Raw genomic sequence first — 18,655 nt, forward strand, 5'->3', positions numbered from 1 at the left:
CCAACAAACTAATATGGAACTGGATTGGAACTGGAGCAAGTGAGAATCAAACCAGCATTCCCGTATGGGGTGCCAGCATCTCACGCAGTGGCTTAACCCACTGGACCACAACTCTGGCCCCAGGGATTTTAAATTCTTTTTGCATCAAAATGTATCCCTTCCAAATTTTTATCTGCTTATTTATCTGTGAGACAGGGAGAAAGAGAGAGGGAGGACTCCCATTTCCTGGGATGCTCACAATGGCCAGACTTGGGCCAGAGTCCTAAACTGGGAGCCAGGAACTCAATCCAGGCCTCCCACATGGGTGCAGGAGCTGGGTTAGTTGATCCATCACTGCTGTCTCCCGAGGTCTGCACTGGTAGAAGCTAGACTCAGGAACTGGAGCTGGAGACAGAACCCCAGTATTCCATGTAGGGCATACGTGTCTTAACTGCTAGGCTAAATGCTCACTCCTATACTTTCATTAATTCCATTTTTCATGAAGTCTTAAAAACATTATTTGAAAGACAAAGCTAGAGAGAGAGGGGGTGGATGAGGGGAGATGAAGGAAAAAGAGAGGGAGGAACAGAGAGGTCTGCCATTTGCTGGTTCATTCCCCCAAATGGCCACAATGAACAGGGCCTCTACCTCTGCCTCTCTAACTCTGCCTTTCAAATAAGTAAATACATCTTTAAAAATAAATAAATCCATGCACAGTTTTTTCCATAACATGCATTTTCCATGAACTTTTGGAGAAGATTTAAATTATTTTGCATCGACAAGACATATTTTAGTTCCATTTCCCACAAATTCCTTGAAGCATTCGTGTGTAAGTGCATCCCTTAGACCTATAGACGTGTGTCATTCCCTGTAAGTTAGGGTAAATTTAAGTCCTTTCCCGAAGTTTCTGTCCAGACCTCATCCGTGCTTTTCCTCATCAGCAGAACGTACTTTGTTTGCCTCGGATATCAGGCAGGTGCCTTCAGTCTATTTTCTCAAAGGAAAATCTGCATTTCCCTTGCCTGGTGACAACAGAGAAGGCCAACAGCGACATGAATGCCTTGTGAATCAGGTGAAGCTAGTTTTTCATCATCAAGAGCTTGGAAAGCTTCCTTGATTTAAGGACAGCAAGCACCTCTCCTTCCTCGCCATCAGACCTGGAAGTGGCGCCAGTCGTTGAGAAGATACGACACAGGGACGGCAGGACTGAACGTGAACACTGAGCAGTTTGCCTAACCTCAGAACGAAGCATCCAGAATCCTCCAGGGAGAGTGGCAGTCAGGATAACAGGTGTATTGCCTCCCTCATCCCCAGTGTACCTCAGCAATCCAGAGGATGGAGATTGCAGGCTAAGGGGCCGTTGGACCAATGCTTGGCTCCTTAAGAATGACACGGTTTTCTAAGGCCATCCCTCTAAAGGCCTTGGGACATTCAGAGTAGAGATCCCTTCGAGAGGGCATGAACAACAAGCAAGGTAACCCATGGAGTAGCTTGGTGACTTTAAATCCTGAAGGAGAAGATGGTGCTGAGCTTCTCAGGATGCATAATAAATACAGAAATGCCCCCAGGAGCTCTCTGAGAAGCCATTGCTCTTAAGCTTCCCTGAAAACCGTGGTGGAGAATTTCAGCTCCCACAAATCACGTGTACTTGGTTGCTGCTCTGGGAACTTTCTGGACAAGCCCTGGGCTCCAGAGCTGAGGACCGCCTCTCTCATTGCCATTCACCTGTTCTCCGAGGTCAATCCAAGCCGCTACACACAGATAGGCTCTTGACACCTGGTGGCCTGAGTTCGAGCCGTGACATTCAAGGGGGTAAACAGGTCTTCTCGCAGTAGAGACACAGGGGAAGAGAGCAGGGCTGTGTATTAAATGTTGCATTTGGGGTGTCTAGGTCCTTAGACTGACAAAGCAAGAAAGTACCCAGTCGCCTCCCCTGGACCAAAGGCTGCAAGGAAAGAGATGACAACAGGAAGCAAATAGAGTTCTATTTAATGTGATGTCTTGAGTATTGTCCCTATACAGGAAGTCCCTCCCTTTACCACCACCCTTCTCCTCACACTGCACATGCGGGGTCCACAAGGAGGGCTGGGCACACATGTCAGAAGCAGAGAGACACAGAAAGCTCCCCCGAGGGCAGGTGCAGGCTGAGGAGGGTCTGCCGCACTCTCCCTCTGCTTCAGGCCCATCCCTTGCTGCATCATCAGAAGGGAACTGGGCACTGGACTTCCTAAAGAGTGGACTCATTGCCTCGCGCTCAGCCCTGGGCTGGACTCTGTCAGAACACGTGCGTTCCACAGCTCTTCTAAAGTTTTATGGATGACTTGCGTCCTGTGTCACCGGCAAGCCATTAGGGAACACTGCAATGTTCAGGACTCAAGTTCATGGCCTGGGCCATGGGAAGGAGCACACAGACGGGGACCTAAGGGGGCTAAAATAGGAGGAGTTTCTGGTTTGATGATAGGAAAGGGCTGAGAAGAGGGGTCCTGCTAAGTGACGGCAGGAAAGAGCATCAGACCCCGGTCTGCAGTGTGCCAAGGAGCCGTGAGAGGGCACCCTGCACAAACAAGAGGGCGGTTAGGGGAAGGCACCTCAGGGTGGTAGCACTGGAGCTGGACAAGGCCATTGGTGCTGCTCTGAAGCCCGCGGGGTTCTTGTCCTGGGGCTCCACTTTGCCTCCAGAGGACTCCAAGCAGGGCCCCCGAGGAGTGGGAGTGATGTCTGGAATCCAGCCTGTTGTGTTTTCCACAACCTCCTGCGAAACAAGGGAAAAATGCATCAAGCCAGAAGCTTCCCTGTCCTCTTTCGTTTCCTGAGTCCAGCCTTGGTTAGAGGCCAGAATGCTGACAGAGCTCACAGGCTAACTGGGAGGCTCTGGCCAAATCCACAGCCAAGAGCAGCAACAACAACCCATCTACTTCCTCAGCCCCCCCTTCCCTGACAGGTGTCCCCCACTGGCTATTTGCTCATCTCATTCTTCTCTTTTCCTGTCCTTGTCCGAGACCACTCAGCGCCCCTTGTTCTAGAGACTGGCACACTCACATCAATGGTCTTGATTAACACTGTCTGCTGGGCCTCCTTGCAGGCCTTCTCAGCCTTCTGAATATTCTCTGGGGTCCACTCCACGTTGTTCATAGCCATCATACCCTCCATGGGACTGCAGAGGGTGAGGATCAGGGCAGCAGAGTACAGTAGCTTAGCGTTGACTTGTAGCTTTGACAAAGCATGCATCAAGTACCTCATTTGTGGCAGCCTCCACGCTATGTGGCACAAACCATAGAGATGTCTTACAGCTTGATGAGACAACCATAATTAATTTTTTTGACAAGCAGAGTTAGACAGTGAGAGAGAGAGACAGAACGGTCTTCCTTTTTCTGTTGGTTCACCCCCCCCAAATGGCCACTATGCCTGGCGTGCTGCGCCGATCTGAAGCCAGGAGCCAGGTGCTTCTCCTGGTCTCCCATGCGGGTGCAGGGCCCAAGCACTTGGGCCATCCTCCACTGCACTCCCGGTCCACAGCAGAGAGCTGGCCTGGAAGAGAAGCAGCCGGGACAGAATCTGGCATCCCGACCAGGACTAGAACCTGGAGTGCCTACGCTGCAGGTAGAGGATTAGCCTAGTGAGCCATGGCACCAGCCAACTGTCATTAATTTGTGAGAAATATCATTAGAACCCAGAGAAGAAAATAAAACAAAATAAGCGTGGGGTCTTCTGACTCTTTAAGGAGTGATTCTTCATCTGCGGGCCATGGAGTCCGAAGGGTGGATGGAGTGATTGCAGAGAATCTGTGATTGCCTTGAAGTTTTATGTAAACGCAATGTGCCTGCACAGACAGACATTCTTCTTAGGACTCCTGCCAGGAGTCCCAGAATCCTTACTCCCAGATGATTAAAGAGTCATGATTTGAACGGAAACACTGTCACTTCACACGTGAAACTGGCAGACCAGAAAAAAAAAAAATACACCAGTATCTGACTTGCAGGGATCAGTTCTTATCTGCTCCTCTGAATGACCGTGACTGTGTGGAAAGATTCCTGCAGAACTCCTGTCTTGGGTCAGAACTTGGAGAGCCGGACAGTGACAGGGACACGTGTGAAGAAGGTAGGGGCTGATTAGGGTTTCCAATGAGCAATCCTGGCTCACCAGCCCGGCGCTGAGTGGTTAGGTCTCCTTTTCTCCACCCCCCTACCCCAGGATCCCTCCCACACACCCTGAGGTTCTCATCTTTCAGGATAACTCACTCTGACACCTCTTCCCCCAGCTCATGGGCCACAGAGATGATGTCAGGGTACCCCTGGCAGCTGGAGATGTTATTCCGGGGATAGTAGAAGAGGAAGATGAGGCACATCTCATTGATAGTGCTGGGACCTCCCTGAAGAAGAGCAGAGAGATGGACAAACTAATACACAGAGGCACACAGAAGAGCAGGCAGGAAGAAAATAGTTTAGGTAGCCATTCTATCTGGGAAGTCTTTCTTTTAAAATATGGAGCCAACTCAATACTAATTACCACACTTCAGGCTTTCTCCTCTGTTTCCAATGAGTGGACAGTTATTGGCGTTATTTCCAGAGAAACATCCCATATTTCTGCCCTGTCCTCTACATCTCCCCTGTCCTTGTCCAGTTTGGGAAGGACGGTCTCCCCACTAGCATCAGTCACCCGTCTGTCCCAGTTGCACTCTGATCTCCTGTTCCTGACATACAAAGTGGGTTCCTTTGTAACATGGCGACAACAGTTAGTTCTAAGTGAGCCTCTGTTACAGATCCAGGCGTGACTGGGTGTTTTTCATGTATTGACCAATTTTGTGAGATAGGAAATGGTATTCATTTTCTTATGAATTAGGAAACTGAGCTACAACGTTCCTAGGTTGGAAGGCTGCTAACTGCTTGTGCTGACACTCAAACCCAGGCAGTGAGAGCCCAGCTTCCGTGGTCTCAGCTACATATAACATATGCATGGTCTTAGTGGTTCATTGACACAGAATTTGGGAATCCCTGTACCCATGTGAGAACATGAAAAAAACTTATGTGAATGGATAAATAGAGATGCCAGTGAAGGAAAGGAGGGATTCCAGCTGGAATGACCAGTCACAGAGTAGCCAAATGCAGGGGTGGGGTCTCTTCTGGGGCTGTGGTCAAGGTGATCTGATGGCTAGAGGGGTACTCACGAAAGTCATGGAGTCACGGTCCAGGGTCTGGTAGTGACATTCTACCAGCAGTTCATCTCCCTGGTCATGGTGAAAGAAGACAGAGTAAGACACAGAGTTACGGGCACAATCTCTTCCCTGATTATGGTTAACAGTGATGAGCTCTGGTCCTGCCTTTCCCTGAACTCTACTCATTCCTCCCCCAGGACCCCACCGGCTTGATCTCCACTCGAGCAGGTAAATCTCGGGTCTCCTGCAGATTGAAGTCGTAGGAATCATCTTTACAGATTGTTCGGAGTTGTGTTCCATTTCTGGAGGGAAACAAGGGTAGAAGATGTAGATGGGAAGGTGAAGTCAGGAGGGGTCTACCAATAAAGACGCGGTGTGCATCATCCAATGGCGTAACTGTCCGCATAAGTAAACCAAAACAGTTCTTTCTTCCACAGCCCTGCTCAGTCGTCTCTACTGTAGGGATAGGTCCAGCTCTTCCTGATTCTCAGCCTCATAATACAGAATAAGTAACTCTTCCTATAACTTATACCCACACACAGAAGGCAAACCAAAGTCTTCCCTTACCTGTATTGCACAGCCTGCAGAGCCCGCCCAGCCAAGTGGGTGTGAAGCAGGTAGCCATACACCTGTATGTCAGGCACCGGGGCCCCATTGATCTGTAACAGGGAGAGGGCACACCCCACTGGTTAAGAAAGTGGTCTTGACATGTTCCTCAATTTTCCTCCTTTTCAGCTTTACACCTTCCTCTTATGACTGACGCTCACCCCCTTAATTCTTATTGAACCCTCCTGGCACTATTCCCTTCCTCTCTCCTCTTGCCCACAGAGTCCTAACTCATTTTCTTCTCTGCATGACCCATGCTGGTGAGTTTTCCTGAGCACCAGATTGTAATTATTCTCAAAGTCTGGGGCTCAGGTTGTGTGGGCTTCGGGGTTAGCCTGGATCTGCGATAGGGAACACGGACCTTCAAGAAGGGTGTACTTCCAGCCTCACCTCTTCAAACTTCTCCGTTTTGCACAGCCCATAGGACATGAATGACTTGGCTCCCGGGGGTATGAAGTGGATGGGGAAGGTGAAGAAGCCCAGCTGGAGGACCCCCATGTCGTATTTGCGCAACTGAGAGGTGTAGTACACGCGGATCCCCGAGGAGTCGTACAAACCTGGTGCAGAAAGTAGCCATGTCAGAAGCCAAGGGAGTGGCTCGCAATGCAGAAAGAGGCTAGGAGAAGCCTGGGTGGGGCTGTGAGCACCGGCAGCCAGCATGCGTCTCACAGCATGACCTTAACTACTGAAGGAAGCAGCCAGCCCAACCAGCCGCCCTGCCATGGCCCCCTGGATGCTCACCAGGAAGGTTGCGAAAATTGCTGTAGTGAATCTCCAGCCGGATCCACTGAGGGTCCAAGGGGGTCCCAATAGAGATGCCCACATCATCTGGAAACTGGTAACTCTGGTGGAGGGAGGGGGATTTGGCAGCATGAGCGGTCCAGGCCTCCTCCTAGGTCTCATTGCGCACCTGTCCTCCACTCCAGTCTCCCACAAGCCCAGAAATCCCTGTTACCCAGAAACATGTATTCCCTGCACCATGCACTTTCCTATCGCAGGACTCACGGTGCCTCCAACAGCCCAGCCGGCGATGACTTGCGAGCAGAGGGAAAAGGCAGGATCTGCCCCATAGCAGTCGCTGATGCCGGTGGGGAGCTCGCTGGCATTGCCACAGGCATACAGCAGGATGTGATGCACCATTGTCTCATTGTGGGGTGCTAGCTTGGGCTCAAACTGGGCAGAGAAAGGAGGGTAGAGTGTGGTCAAGACCTCCTTGTCAAATTCTACTCTCCAAGTGCAATATATTCCCAGATAAAACTATGCTCATTTCCCACCTCTCTCTGTTTCCGTCTCTTTCATTTTTGTCTCCATTTTCTTCCTGGACTATTGTTGCCCCCAACTTTGACTCTTTCAACACCTGCTCCTTTAAACTTGTTCCCTGGGGGCCCAGCTCCTGGACTTCCTCTGGGGACGCTCCTGGGCTCCCAACTGTCTTCCTGGGTGACCAGTCACTGTGTCTAGTAGCCATCATCTTTGCATTCTTCATAAAGGAAAAAATGGCTCCCACACATTTGCCACTTATAGTAATGTTATCTTTTTCTTTATTTGATCAGACAAATCACTCAGTTGTGGAGTTAGGTGATTGGTTTCAGTCCACACTAGCTGGGCTTTGCCGACTTTCTGACAGTCCTTGACTGCAGCCTCTCCCTGCCTTTACCTTCTCCTGAGCCAAGAGAGCTCGATTCTGGCTTGGCTTTTGTTTCTTGCAAACACTCACTGATCAATAACTTTTATTAAAACTTCTGCTGCATTGTGAGCCTTGAATAGAATACTGCATTTGGCACAGAAGTTACGATGCTGCTTGGGATACCTGTATCCCATACGGGAGTGCTAGGATCTGAATCCCAGCTGCAGTACCAACTCCAGCTTCCTGCTAATGTGCTCCCTGGGAGGCAATAGGTGATGCTCAAGAACTTGGGTCCCTGCCACCCACGTTGGAGACCTGGATGGAGTTCGCAGTTTCCGGCTTCCGCCTGGCCCCACTGCCCATTGGTGCAGGCATTTGGAGCGTGAACAAGCATTTGAACGATATCTCTGTCTCCATTTCTTTCTCTATGTCTCTTCCTCTCAGGCAAATAAATAACAGCACGTCAAGTTCTACTTCCCTGTTCCAGAAATTCTGTAACTGCCGCCTCCCCCAAGCCCTTCCTGCCCCCCTGATCTCCCAGCTACTTCCCTATTACTCCCTGCCAACAATTCTCCATACATGATTCCTTTATGGTACTGCTCTGTTCAAGCATCTTCCTCCTCCTTGACCCCCCGTTTGGTTCACTGTACCTTGTAGATGTGATGCTTCTCGCTGACAATTGGGAGAGGAAGAAAGGTGCAGGCATACGTGGTGTCATCTTCCGGAATGAGGAACTGGGATAGGGAGGACCAAACTCAACGGGATGAGAGTGAGGCTCTCCAAGAAGCAGGAAGGGACAAGCCAGGAAAGAGGATTCACGTTAGACCAGCTTTGCAGACCTCACAGGACATGAGGAGAATCAGAGTAACCTCAAGCCAAGGCACATGCCCACCAGCAGGTGGAAGAGGAGGGTTTGGCTTGCGAGGGGAAAGGGGTAGGGAGTGGGGGTGGCTGGGTGAGGCGGAGGAATCTTACATCAATGATCTCCAAGTCATGAATGATGGTGTCCTTGGGGACGTCCAGGTCATCAGGGTGGAATATTTGTAGCAGGAAGATGGACTTGACAAAAGTGCGCTCCCGATCCAGTTTCACAGTGTCGTTCAGACCATAGGCAGCCAGTACCCTTACGGTGTCACCCTGAGGCACCAGGAGCATTGAGACACTGGTACCCAGGGACATCACTTTGCACCTATGCCCAGTGATCTGTGCAAGCCACTCACTCACTCCTGGCTGCACAGGAGGATGGAGAAAGCTTCAGACTGGGAGTCAGAATTACTCTCTTCTAGTTGTGCCCCCAAAACCTACTTCCTAATGGGGTTGAGCAGGTCCTGTTCTCCCTCACAGTCGCTATGCCTATGTCCACATCTGTGAAATGGAAGGGTTGATATAAACTGAGATCCCAACAATCTAAGGTTCAGTGAGGTTGGGTGGTATTCTTCAGGATGGGAGTATTGGAGAGGGCGGGGTGAGTGCTGAGTTGGCGAGAGGTCCTCCTGCAGAGGACTTGTGGGTCACCAGAGGTGGAAGACTCAGGCAGGCTCTGGGAAGGCTGAGTGGGCTAAGGGTCTGAGGCACAGTGCACTGGCTACCTGACGGGAGTAAGTATGCCTCCTCAAGAAGGAAAAACTGCTGTGACAGAATGATTTTGACCTTTCCTTATTTTACCATAATGTCTTGGTCATGAGGGTCACAGGAGCGGAAGGGCCTGGAGAAGCGCATGGTGGTATAGAGTCCATCTTCTGTTAGTCCCTGCAGCTCAGCATCCTGGCTCCCGTCTTCCTCCAGGGTGTCTTCATCCACCAGGTGCTGATCCTGGGGTCCAGCAGAAGTCAAGGAATAGGGGCCAGGAAGCCCAATGGTCAGTCTAGGTGGAATTGGCTGTCCCTTTGGGCCCAGTAGAAGTCAAGGAGTAAGGGCCAGGAAGCCACATGGTCAGTCTAGGTGGAATTGGCTGCCCCTTTGGGTCCAGTAGAAGTCAAGGAGTAAGGGCCAGGAAGCCACATGGTCAGTCTTGGAGGAATTGGCTGCCCCTTTGGGTCCAGTAGAAGTCAAGGAGTAAGGGCCAGGAAGCCAAATGGTCAGTCTAGGAGGAATTGGCTGTCCCTTTGGGTCCAGCAGAAGTCAAGGAGTAAGGGCCAGGAAGCCCAAATGGTCAGTCTTGGAGGAATTGGCTGTCCCTTTGGGCCCAGTAGAAGTCAAGGAGTAAGGGCCAGGGAGCCCAATGGTCAGTCTTGCAGGAATTGGCTGTCCCTTTTACTCCCCCAGGATACTAAAGCAGCAGAATGTCGGTCTACTTCATTATGTCACTTCCTCCTGGGCAGAGCATGGCATCAGTGGGTGTTTTCTCAGGAAGAGGGATGATCCCTGTCTGATGGAGCTCCAGCGGCTGACCTACCTTCACCTCGCCTGTGTCAAATCTCCCCTCTGAAAACCCTGAACTCCAGTGTCCTTAATCATTGGAATCTCACTTCTTTCCTGAGTCATTTTCGCCATTCATCCTCTCCCGTGTGGCTCTTAGCATGCTACTTTGTACTGATAATTGACACTTCTCTATATACGTGCTGTTCAGAGAGTGATTAAGTGTTCAGTGTGGGTTAGATTGGGAGATGAGTGAGCTATTTCTTAAAGTGGAGATTTAATAATCCATCGTATAGTGATCCTATGGGGTTTAGCATGCAAAGAATTTGGAGCAACTCTGGGTTAATCAAAAGCATGTAACAATTTAAAGCCGTTGTCACTGCCACGCTGCTACTGTTATTCCGCCTGATTGCCTATGAAGGAAACTGAAGACAGAGATGGCGTCTCAAACAGCTTTTAGTTTTCCCCAGTGACCTACGTTTAGTGGGCTATCAGCAACTAAATAGTGCAAGCCTGGCTCTCACAGTCTAATGATCTCCTAGCAGCCTTGGAGACATGCACCCTGGACAGCTCTGGTAGCAAATTTTACATTTCTGTAAGGAGAAAGCAGCAGGCAGCCAGAGTTCTGGGAGTGCACTTGGATATGTTTGGAGAACACGGATCCTTTATGGACAAAAGCCACCCTCAATCCAACAGCGGCCCACATCCCTCAGGGACTTACCGAGAAATAGACATTGCCATCAGGCAAGACTCCTCCAACCACCAGGTCGCTGCCCACGAAGGTGTAGCGATTCGTGACACCTAGGCCCACCCAACCAGCTGTCTGGATCTGGAGCTCAAAAGTGATGATCTCGGCCTCAAGGTCAAAGTCCCAGCGCAGGAAAATGACATTGGAAGGACCCAGGAACCTGGAATAACGCAAGCGGGACTTGGGGCCAAGGCGGTTGCCGGGGGAGGGAGCAGCCAGAGCCAGAAGCAGGGAAAGCCTGAAGAGCAAGGCACAGGCCATGGCTCCTGGGGCCTGGAGCGTCACTTCTGCCGACGAGCCCTGGAGAGCTCTGGGCTTATATGTGCCTCTGCCCCCATCAGGCACCATGCCACAGGGAGGGACAGGCTGGGACTCTTCTGATCTGATTATCCCTGGGCTCAGAATGGTGCCACTTACATAACCCAGGAGGCAAGGGCTGCCCAGGGAGGGTCCAGGGCGCATTTCTTTCACTCTGGAGTCAGGTCCTGGCATGAAGTTCTCAGGAAGAAATGATTGAGGTTTTCTGCTCCAACTCCATGCAAGGGCCCGGCCAACAGAAGCTACAGAACTGAGATTTTTATTTTCAGTTTCTCCCTGCATCTCTCTCCCTTGCTCTATAACTCTGTACCTCCCCGCCTCCCTTCCTGTCCCCCACGACCAACATGCATCCTTGGGTGTCATTACTGAACAATCTCCCTCCAGCAAAGGCCTGCACCCAGTTTCTCGGGCATTTCCCATTTTATCTATGTGTAGACCTGAGGCTCTAGCTGGGAGACGGGACTGTGTGCAGATCCAAACTTCAGCCTCCAGTGCTGTGTAGGAAGGAGAGAAGTTATTGGGAGGAGCTTTGGGAAGGCTGTGATTTCGTCTCCTGGAGGAGTTTTTTGTGATTAAGCCCTGGAAGGACACAAACGAGTGAAGGGGCCGTAATCAGCTTTCCAGACAGGCACTTCTGGATCAGCCTCGAGGTTCTCACCTTAGTGGGGAGAATTGGGGGGGGGGGTGTCTAAGCAGAAGAGAGGGGGAAATCAGGAAGAAGCATCATGTTGCTTTTGGGGTGCTGTGTGCTTTGCGTTTCCTGCTTGGAGTTGCCTTCAGGGAGCTCACACCTGAGAGACTACACCAGAGGTGTACCCCGATTTCTCTACTTGCAAGCACATTGGTGCTAGGGAAACAGTAAAAGCGTAAAGGACTATAGGGACGCCGCAGAAGAAAGGCACTTTAGGGGCACTTCACTTTCCAATCCCCTTAATTCTTAAGTGAGAAATGGGGGCCGTGTGGGGCAACGTGAGTGTATGTCATCAGCCACCGAGTCAGAGGCAGAGCTAACACGACAACACAAGGCTGTGTCTGCCAGGCCAGCACTCTTTACTTTGTTCTTTTAGGCCACAGACACACCGACAAGACACCAGATGGCTGCCTGCCTCTGCGTGGCTCCTCCTGGTGGAGGAGTTGCTGTCATTTGCTGGCTGCTTCTTGGGAAAGACAACAAGTTCTGACTCTAAGTTCAGAGCGATTCTTGCCCAGTGACTGACACAGCTGACTTCCTCTAACCCAAGGATCCTGGTCTCCACTACACAATGGGTAGGACATGTGTCTTGAGAGTCTCCCCTGAGACACTGGCCCTTGCAAGTCCACACAGGAATTCAGCTCAAGCCAGGGTGCATAGATGCTGGGTTTTCCACTTACAATGCACACATTCAGTGCACGCATGTTATGGTGCTGCCTGTTGGGCTCGTTAAAGCTGCAAAGGACCCAGCCAAGGTTGATTGCTGCTACTGAGAGCATTTGAATAGCAATTGGGGTGCATTGGGGAGAGAAAGCAAATGTCCCACAGAGGCAGCCACAAGCCTGAACTCTGGGCCTGGCAGAGAAGGTCGGGAGCCAGGCAGCCACCTGGAAGCAAGAGGCTTACCTCTGCCTAGGAAGGGAGCACAGCCAAGGCCAGAGGAGGCCGGGCCGGGGAGGCACTGACCTTGAGAAGCACAAGGAGATAACAGGAGTGTTGGAGACACTCTGATCCCAATCTCACTGGAGGATTAAGCTAAGCATCCTAGGTTCACTTATTGTCATGGCCATTGGTGTTTGCTAATGGGCTTTACCCAAAGAAAACTAAACTTGTCATATCTTTATCACAGGAGATAGTCGTGCAGCTCGGTGTAAAATGTCCACTTTCAATTCCGTTAAGCTCCTGAGTTAAGTTAGGCTCTCCTATCTTCTCTTAGAATCTGGGATATAGGGGCACTGTGCACCCGGATGATCACATTTCAAACAAATGGTTCAGCTGCTCCTTGAAGCATAAATCTTAAAGCCAGCGGGAGGCTGATTTCACTTTTAAAAATATTTACACACATTTCAAAGAGACGGGGGAGAACTCACAGTTACAAGTGTTCCCACATAAATGCGGTGAGACAATGGAGGGGAGGGGATCCTCTTCCCTGCTCTCTTGTTTCAACACGTGATTGCACTCACAGAATCCAACACAGGGGACTGGAGGTGCGTGCCTGTTGTGGATGCCCAGTGTGGCCCTGCAGTGACCTCTGTGTGCTTGTGGTGCATGTCGGTGAGAGATGTCTGTCCAGCACCACGAGCATCAATGGCTTGCACTGAGACGTTTTAACCCCTGGTGAAGAGTTGAGGCACAGGTTCGGACCTCTGTTCCGGGACTATTGGAACACTGTTGGGAGGGTGCAGGGCGAAGTCCCTTCACTGTGTACTCATTGAACGCAGCAGGTGTGGGCGTGTACGGGTTGGTGCTCTGGAGGTGGGAACACACTCTTAGGTTTCATGTCAGAGCATCAGCAAGAAGATAAACAGGATGTTCAGTTTCCTGATAAAGTCCCGCCCTGTCGTGCTTCTGACTGTCAGCCACTGATCACCAGTGCCCAGGCGGGGCTTGTGTTCTCTCACTTGGCTGGCCTCGTCCCACGGTCCTGCTGGAGAGGGACTGGGTCACAGGATGGTGCGATTCCCCGTTCTGTATGGCTGGCTGCTTGTGGCTGCTGTGGCTGCAGGTCAGACGGCAAGCGTAGGAAGGGAGAGGGACCCAGACACGGGGTACCATGGGCAATGGCTCCCTGATCCCTGCTCTGCCACAGCCACCCCAGGCATCACCCCTCACCTTGCCTTCTGCTCTCAGCAGTCTCCCATCAGCATTAGTCACGGGCCTCCCTCTGGAGGACTTAACTCACTTCATTACTCCTGAGCATGACTACCCCATCGACCTTCAACTAGCCCTGCTGTGTATTTCAGATGCCGCTGCAAGCCTGGTAGAGCAAAGGCCCCGGTGGGTCCTAGTACCCCGCGGACAGTCTGGGACCCTGCATTGCATCCTGAAGAATTCCCAGTACCCCTGGATGAGCTGGTACCAACAGGATCTCCAGGGGCAGCTACAGAGTCTGGCCTCTCTGCGTAGTCCTGGGGATGAGGAGGCCATATCCCGTCCTGGAGCAGATTACCTGGCTACACGGGTCAGTGACACGGAGCTGAAGCTGCATGTGGCCAACGTGACCCAGGGCAGAACTCTCTACTGCACCTGCAGCAAAGACACAATGAGAAACCTTCCTTGAGTATCTGAGTAAAAACCACATACATAGAAGCCAAGCCCTCCTCCTCGGCCGGCAGGCCTCCTAAGCCTGCTTCTTCTCCACGTAGCCTGCCTTCCGGCCTCCTAACCACAAGTGCTGACTTCTCCCTTTACCGTTTATGAAACATTCTCTGCCCAAATAGCATAGCAATTTGACTCCAGTTCTGGGGACCTTGAGTACGGATCTTGGCATTGTCACCTGCGAGCTTTGGGGAAGTCTCTATTCTGCCCCGATCTAGTTCTGTGTCTATGAAATGCAGACAGCACCTCCATCCAGCTCAGTGGGTTGGACAATACAACAGGGGAAGCCTTTAGAATAATGCAGTGGGATAGGAAAAATGATCAACTGGCCCAGTGTTGCCCTCCGTGGGATGCATCTCTAAGAAGCATGTTGCATATTGAGGCCAGTACCAATCCTCAGAGAAGGGCTGAGAAGTAACCTGTGGAAATGCTGGGAGGTCAGAAAAGGGGAGGGCTGGATCTCTCAACACTGCACTCACAGCCCTGGAGTTCACAGCCATCTTTCCTGGGAGACCCCATTTTCACTACTTACCCCACCTCTTCTTGCACCTCCGTCTCGAGCTGACCTTTTAAAGAGAAGAACTCAGGAAGGCCCACAGGGTGATTTCCCCACACTGGGCTGGAACGCTATGAGTCAGAACTGGGTCTGTGCTTGGAATAAGGCCACCCACAGACAGGGGCAGACCAAGGAGACTCAACCCCCAGGGCAAACTGGTGGGAACTAATGGGAAGGAGAGGGGGAGAGGGAGAGAGGGAGAGAGGGAGAGAGGGAGAGAGAGAGGGAGAGGGAGAGGGGGAGAGGGGGAGAGGGGGAGAGAGGGAGAGAGGGAGAGGGGGAGGGAGGGAGAGGGGGAGAGAGGGAGAGGGAGAGAGGGAGAGGGGGAGGGAGAGGGAGAGAGGAGGAGAGGGATAGAGGGAGAGGGGGAGGGAGGGAGAGGGAGACAGAAAGGGAGAAGGAGAGGGAGAAACAAGGGCAAGGGAATGAGGCACAGGATCCCAAGCCCTGCAAAGGTGGGAGACAGGAAGAGCCATTGCAGCTGAGCCAGCCTGCTTATGCCTGGAGCATCTCTGTCCCACAAGGTGCATAGCAAGTGCTACAGCTGGAATATGAATTGTCCTCCAAATTCATGAAGCTATTTAAACCCTAAAGTCATGTTCATGACACGAAGAAGGTGGAAATGATCCAGTTGCAGTGTTTAGGGGATGGGCCTCGTGGAGCACCCTTAGGTCGCGGGGCGTGGTGTCCTCAGAAGCTAGTTCTTGGGAGGGGGTTGTGATAAAGGCTGGCGTTAGGCACAGCCATGCTCTCTTTCTGCTTCCTAGCTCATTGTGGTACAGGTCCTCTGCACGCATGCCCCCACTGCTCTCCGCTGGCCTCACCAGATGCCAAGCCATTGAGGCCAGGCAGCCTTGGATTCCAACCTACCAAATGGTGAGCCTTTTCTCTGTTTTAAGGTAGTTGCCTGCGGCGTTTGGCTGCCATGGCGAAAGCCCAGTACTCCAAGTGAGCGGCAGCTGGGAAGCAGAGTCGTGGTGACTGGAGGCTCATCAAAGACGCCTCTGGCTCTGCTGGCGGCGTGGGGAGGAGGGCGAGAAGCTGCAGGGCTGGTTCCTCAGCGCTTGCTGTGTGGGAGCGGATTTCGCCATCAGGGGGCACCGTCTGCCCATGGTTCTCCAGGGTGTGTGCCGTGGACGGGTTGGGGCCCCACCAGACTGTCAGGGCTCCGGCTTCATTATTCTCCCCTTCCTTTCCTTGTCACCCCGTATGTCATCCCTGGCTCTGTTTTCCCACACAAGGGCTCCAGAGAGGAGAGCCTGTGATGTTGGTTTGGCTCAGCGAGGGATGCACAGACCACATTAGGTGCTGTCTCCCTCGTCCATGTTCGTGATCTTTCCTAACATACAGTGTGCTGTTGAGAAAGATGGCCGTTCCCTGAAACATGGAACTCAGAGTTTCTTCCTAGAATGTACCTCGTATGGGAAACGGAGAGTTTGGAATTAATCTCGTCATAGCTTTGCTTTGTTTTCACCATGACTATAAATTCTGAATATCGAACTTTGAGCTGCTTGTTACAGACTACGGGGCCTCCTGTATCAATTTGCCAACAAGTTTAGCAGAGACCAGAAATGTCCCTAGACTTAGCTGTTTCTGCTGCTCATTTCCTTCCCTGGAGCGCCCAGGGGATTGGAGCTGCTGGGTTTGAGGGAAGAAACCAGCGCACGGCAGCTCTTCCTGCACACTTCCAGGATATAATCCTCTTTCCTCTTCCCATCTCCCCTCTCCTCCAAGCTCCAGAGGACATGATGGGGAGGCCTGAGCCTGGCACAGAGCCCTGCAGACACGTGCATACCTTTGTGTTCCCTCTTCCTCCAGGAAGGGCAGCTCTGGTTGCAAATATCATCGCCAAGAGAGCCAGAGTCAGAGGTGCTGAGATCAGAGGAGACGGCAGGTCGCAGGCCCTGGGCCCCTGCTGACCGCTCGTGAACACCCACAGCCAGCCTCTCTGTGGCTGGAGCCCTGGAGGGACCAGAGCTCTGAACACGCCTCTTCATGCCACTCCCTGGAGACCTACCAGAGGAAGTCTGCTGCCCTGGACCACAAAGTGTGCCTTCCTGTCACTGCTTACCTGACGCCCTGGTGATTAAACAGCCTCCTAGATGGCACAGTGCAGGGCCCCAAACTGTCACAACGTGATGGGTTCTGTCATCTCCTCACCCTCTGGAAAGAAATACTGCTCTGGTGTGAGTCTCCTGTTTGATACAGATAAAATATAGAGAGGTGTGTACATGAGGACGCCTTGTAGAAAATGAAGCTGGAAGATAGGTGCAAAATGTTCTGAAATTCATGTATGATTTTTTCATAATAGACATTTTCCATGAACTTTTAGAAGTATCTACTTATTTACTTGAGAAATTCAGAGAAAGAGAGAGAGAGACAGAGAGAGAGAGAGGAAGGATTCACATCAGCTGATTCTCTCCCCAGATGCCCAAGGGTCAGTATTAGCAGGAAGCTGGAATCAGGAACTGGAACTAGGACCAAACCCAGGCACTCCAATGCAGGAGATGGGCAACCTAAACATTGCCTTTTTAAAAAAGATTCACTGATCTATTTGAGAGGCAGAGTTACAGACAAAGAGAGGGAGAGACACAGAGAGAGGTCTTCCATTTGCTGGTTCACTCCCCAAATGGCTGCAATGGCTGGAATTAAGCCATGTCTTAACAGCTAGGTCAAACGCCTGCCCCATCATATTGGCAACAGAAACAATCTTTTAAAATTAGGACAAGGGTCAGGCATTGTGGCACAGAAGGTTAATATTCCATATGGGAAGTGCACATCCTGTGTCTTAGTGCCTGGGATCGAGTCCTGCCCCTGCCTCCCATCCAACTTCCTGCTAACCCCAAGAGCAGCAGAGGATGGCTCAAGTACGTGGGTCACTGTCATCTATGCGGGATCCCCAGATGAAATTCTGGGCTCCTGGCTTTGGGCTGGGGCAGTCATGGCTGTCATGGACATTTGAGTAAACGCGCAGATGAAAGATCTCTCTTGTTCCCTCTCTCTCTCCATCACTCTGCCTTTCAAATAAATAAAAATAGATAACAAAAACAAAACAAAATGCAGAGTAGAAAAAGAGACAAGGAAAAACATTTGTCTCTTGGCACGTTGGGTTGATTTTGGCCAAAAGAGTAGAAATCCTAAAGCATGGTATCTTGTCCTGCATTAAACCCCCCAACCCATTCCACGTTTACTAAAGTACATTTAAAAATAAACATTTTACAACTTTAAAATGTATTATTTCATTATCTATCTATCTATATTTTTATATATACACAAACACACACACAAACACATTGTGGAATGACCATCACACTCCAGCTAACTAATGTAGCCATTACCTTACCTTTTTATGTTTGTGGGTGAGAATTCCTTAAATCCACCCAATTTATAATACACAATAGAGTACTCTTCATTGTAGCCACTGTGTTGTACATTAGATACTTAGAGCTTATTAACCTCGCATAACTCAAATTTTGTATTCATTAACATCTCCTCATCTCCCCCTCCTTGAACCTATCCACTTTTCTAATCTCTTCTCCTGCTTCTAAGAATTTGACAATTTTAGATTCAATATATCACTGAGATAGATCATGCTGTTTGTCTTATATTGTTGCAAATGGCAACAATACCTTCCTTTCTACAGCTGAATAATATTCCAGTGCACTCATATGTGTGTATGTGTTTGATGGAAATTTAGATTGTGTCCTTGTCTTGGCTATGGGGAACAATAGCAATGAATATGAGGATGCAGTAATATGAGATGCTAATTTCACTTGGCTATTTGCCTGTAAGTGGGAATTCTGGGTTATGTGGTTGTTTTAAGTTTTTTATGAACCTCTACACTGTTTTCCATAATTGAAAATGCTTTATATTTCTGCTAACAGTGCACAAGTGCTTTCTTTTCTCCACATTCTTGCCAATATTTGTTATCTTTCTTCTTTTCCTTAATAGCTAATACAGCAGGTGTGAGGTGAGGTGATTTGGATTTGCATTTCCCTAGTGTTTGCAATGCTGAGCACTGA

General features: G+C 50.6%; 2 protein-coding genes and 1 gene segment (V, D, J or C); 2 read left to right on the top strand and 1 right to left on the bottom strand.

The window, feature by feature from the left end:
* Nucleotides 1–1,752, top strand: part of MGAM2 (maltase-glucoamylase 2 (putative)) — a 98,614-nt gene extending 96,862 nt beyond the window's left edge. The window contains 1 exon segment of the mRNA XM_062194637.1: nt 1,608–1,752. Within this exon segment, the coding sequence (XP_062050621.1) occupies nt 1,608–1,752 (145 nt within the window).
* Nucleotides 1,753–2,488: 736 nt separating this feature from the next.
* LOC133763984 (putative DBH-like monooxygenase protein 2) lies at nt 2,489–10,731 on the bottom strand. The gene is made up of 13 exons (XM_062197654.1): nt 10,444–10,731; nt 9,030–9,176; nt 8,340–8,501; nt 8,015–8,098; nt 6,743–6,910; nt 6,479–6,581; nt 6,128–6,294; nt 5,699–5,790; nt 5,337–5,433; nt 5,144–5,203; nt 4,218–4,348; nt 3,019–3,133; nt 2,489–2,731 (listed from the first exon to the last, which is right to left on the bottom strand). The coding sequence occupies exons 1-13, from the start codon at nt 10,729–10,731 to the stop codon at nt 2,489–2,491; spliced, it is 1,857 nt and encodes a 618-aa protein (XP_062053638.1).
* Nucleotides 10,732–13,429: 2,698 nt separating this feature from the next.
* Nucleotides 13,430–14,039, top strand: LOC133761801 (T-cell receptor beta chain V region E1-like). The segment is given in 2 exon segments: nt 13,430–13,484; nt 13,723–14,039. Coding segments are annotated over 2 exon segments (372 nt in total).
* Nucleotides 14,040–18,655: the final 4,616 nt, after the last annotated feature.

Source organism: Lepus europaeus, chromosome 1 (assembly GCF_033115175.1).
Source record: "Lepus europaeus isolate LE1 chromosome 1, mLepTim1.pri, whole genome shotgun sequence".
NCBI lineage: Eukaryota > Metazoa > Chordata > Mammalia > Lagomorpha > Leporidae > Lepus > Lepus europaeus.

Excerpts from the sequence above, each read along its gene's own strand:
- LOC133763984 (XM_062197654.1), bottom strand. The coding sequence starts at position 10,731 with ATGGCCTGTGCCTTGCTCTTCAGGCTTTCCCTGCTTCTGGCTCTGGCT. Across the intron at positions 8,502-9,029 it reads CTCATGACCAAGACATTATG|GGTGACACCGTAAGGGTACT; the intron begins GTAAAATAAGGA and ends CTGGTGCCTCAG. Across the intron at positions 2,732-3,018 it reads TGTTAATCAAGACCATTGAT|GAGGTTGTGGAAAACACAAC; the intron begins GTGAGTGTGCCA and ends CTTGTTTCGCAG.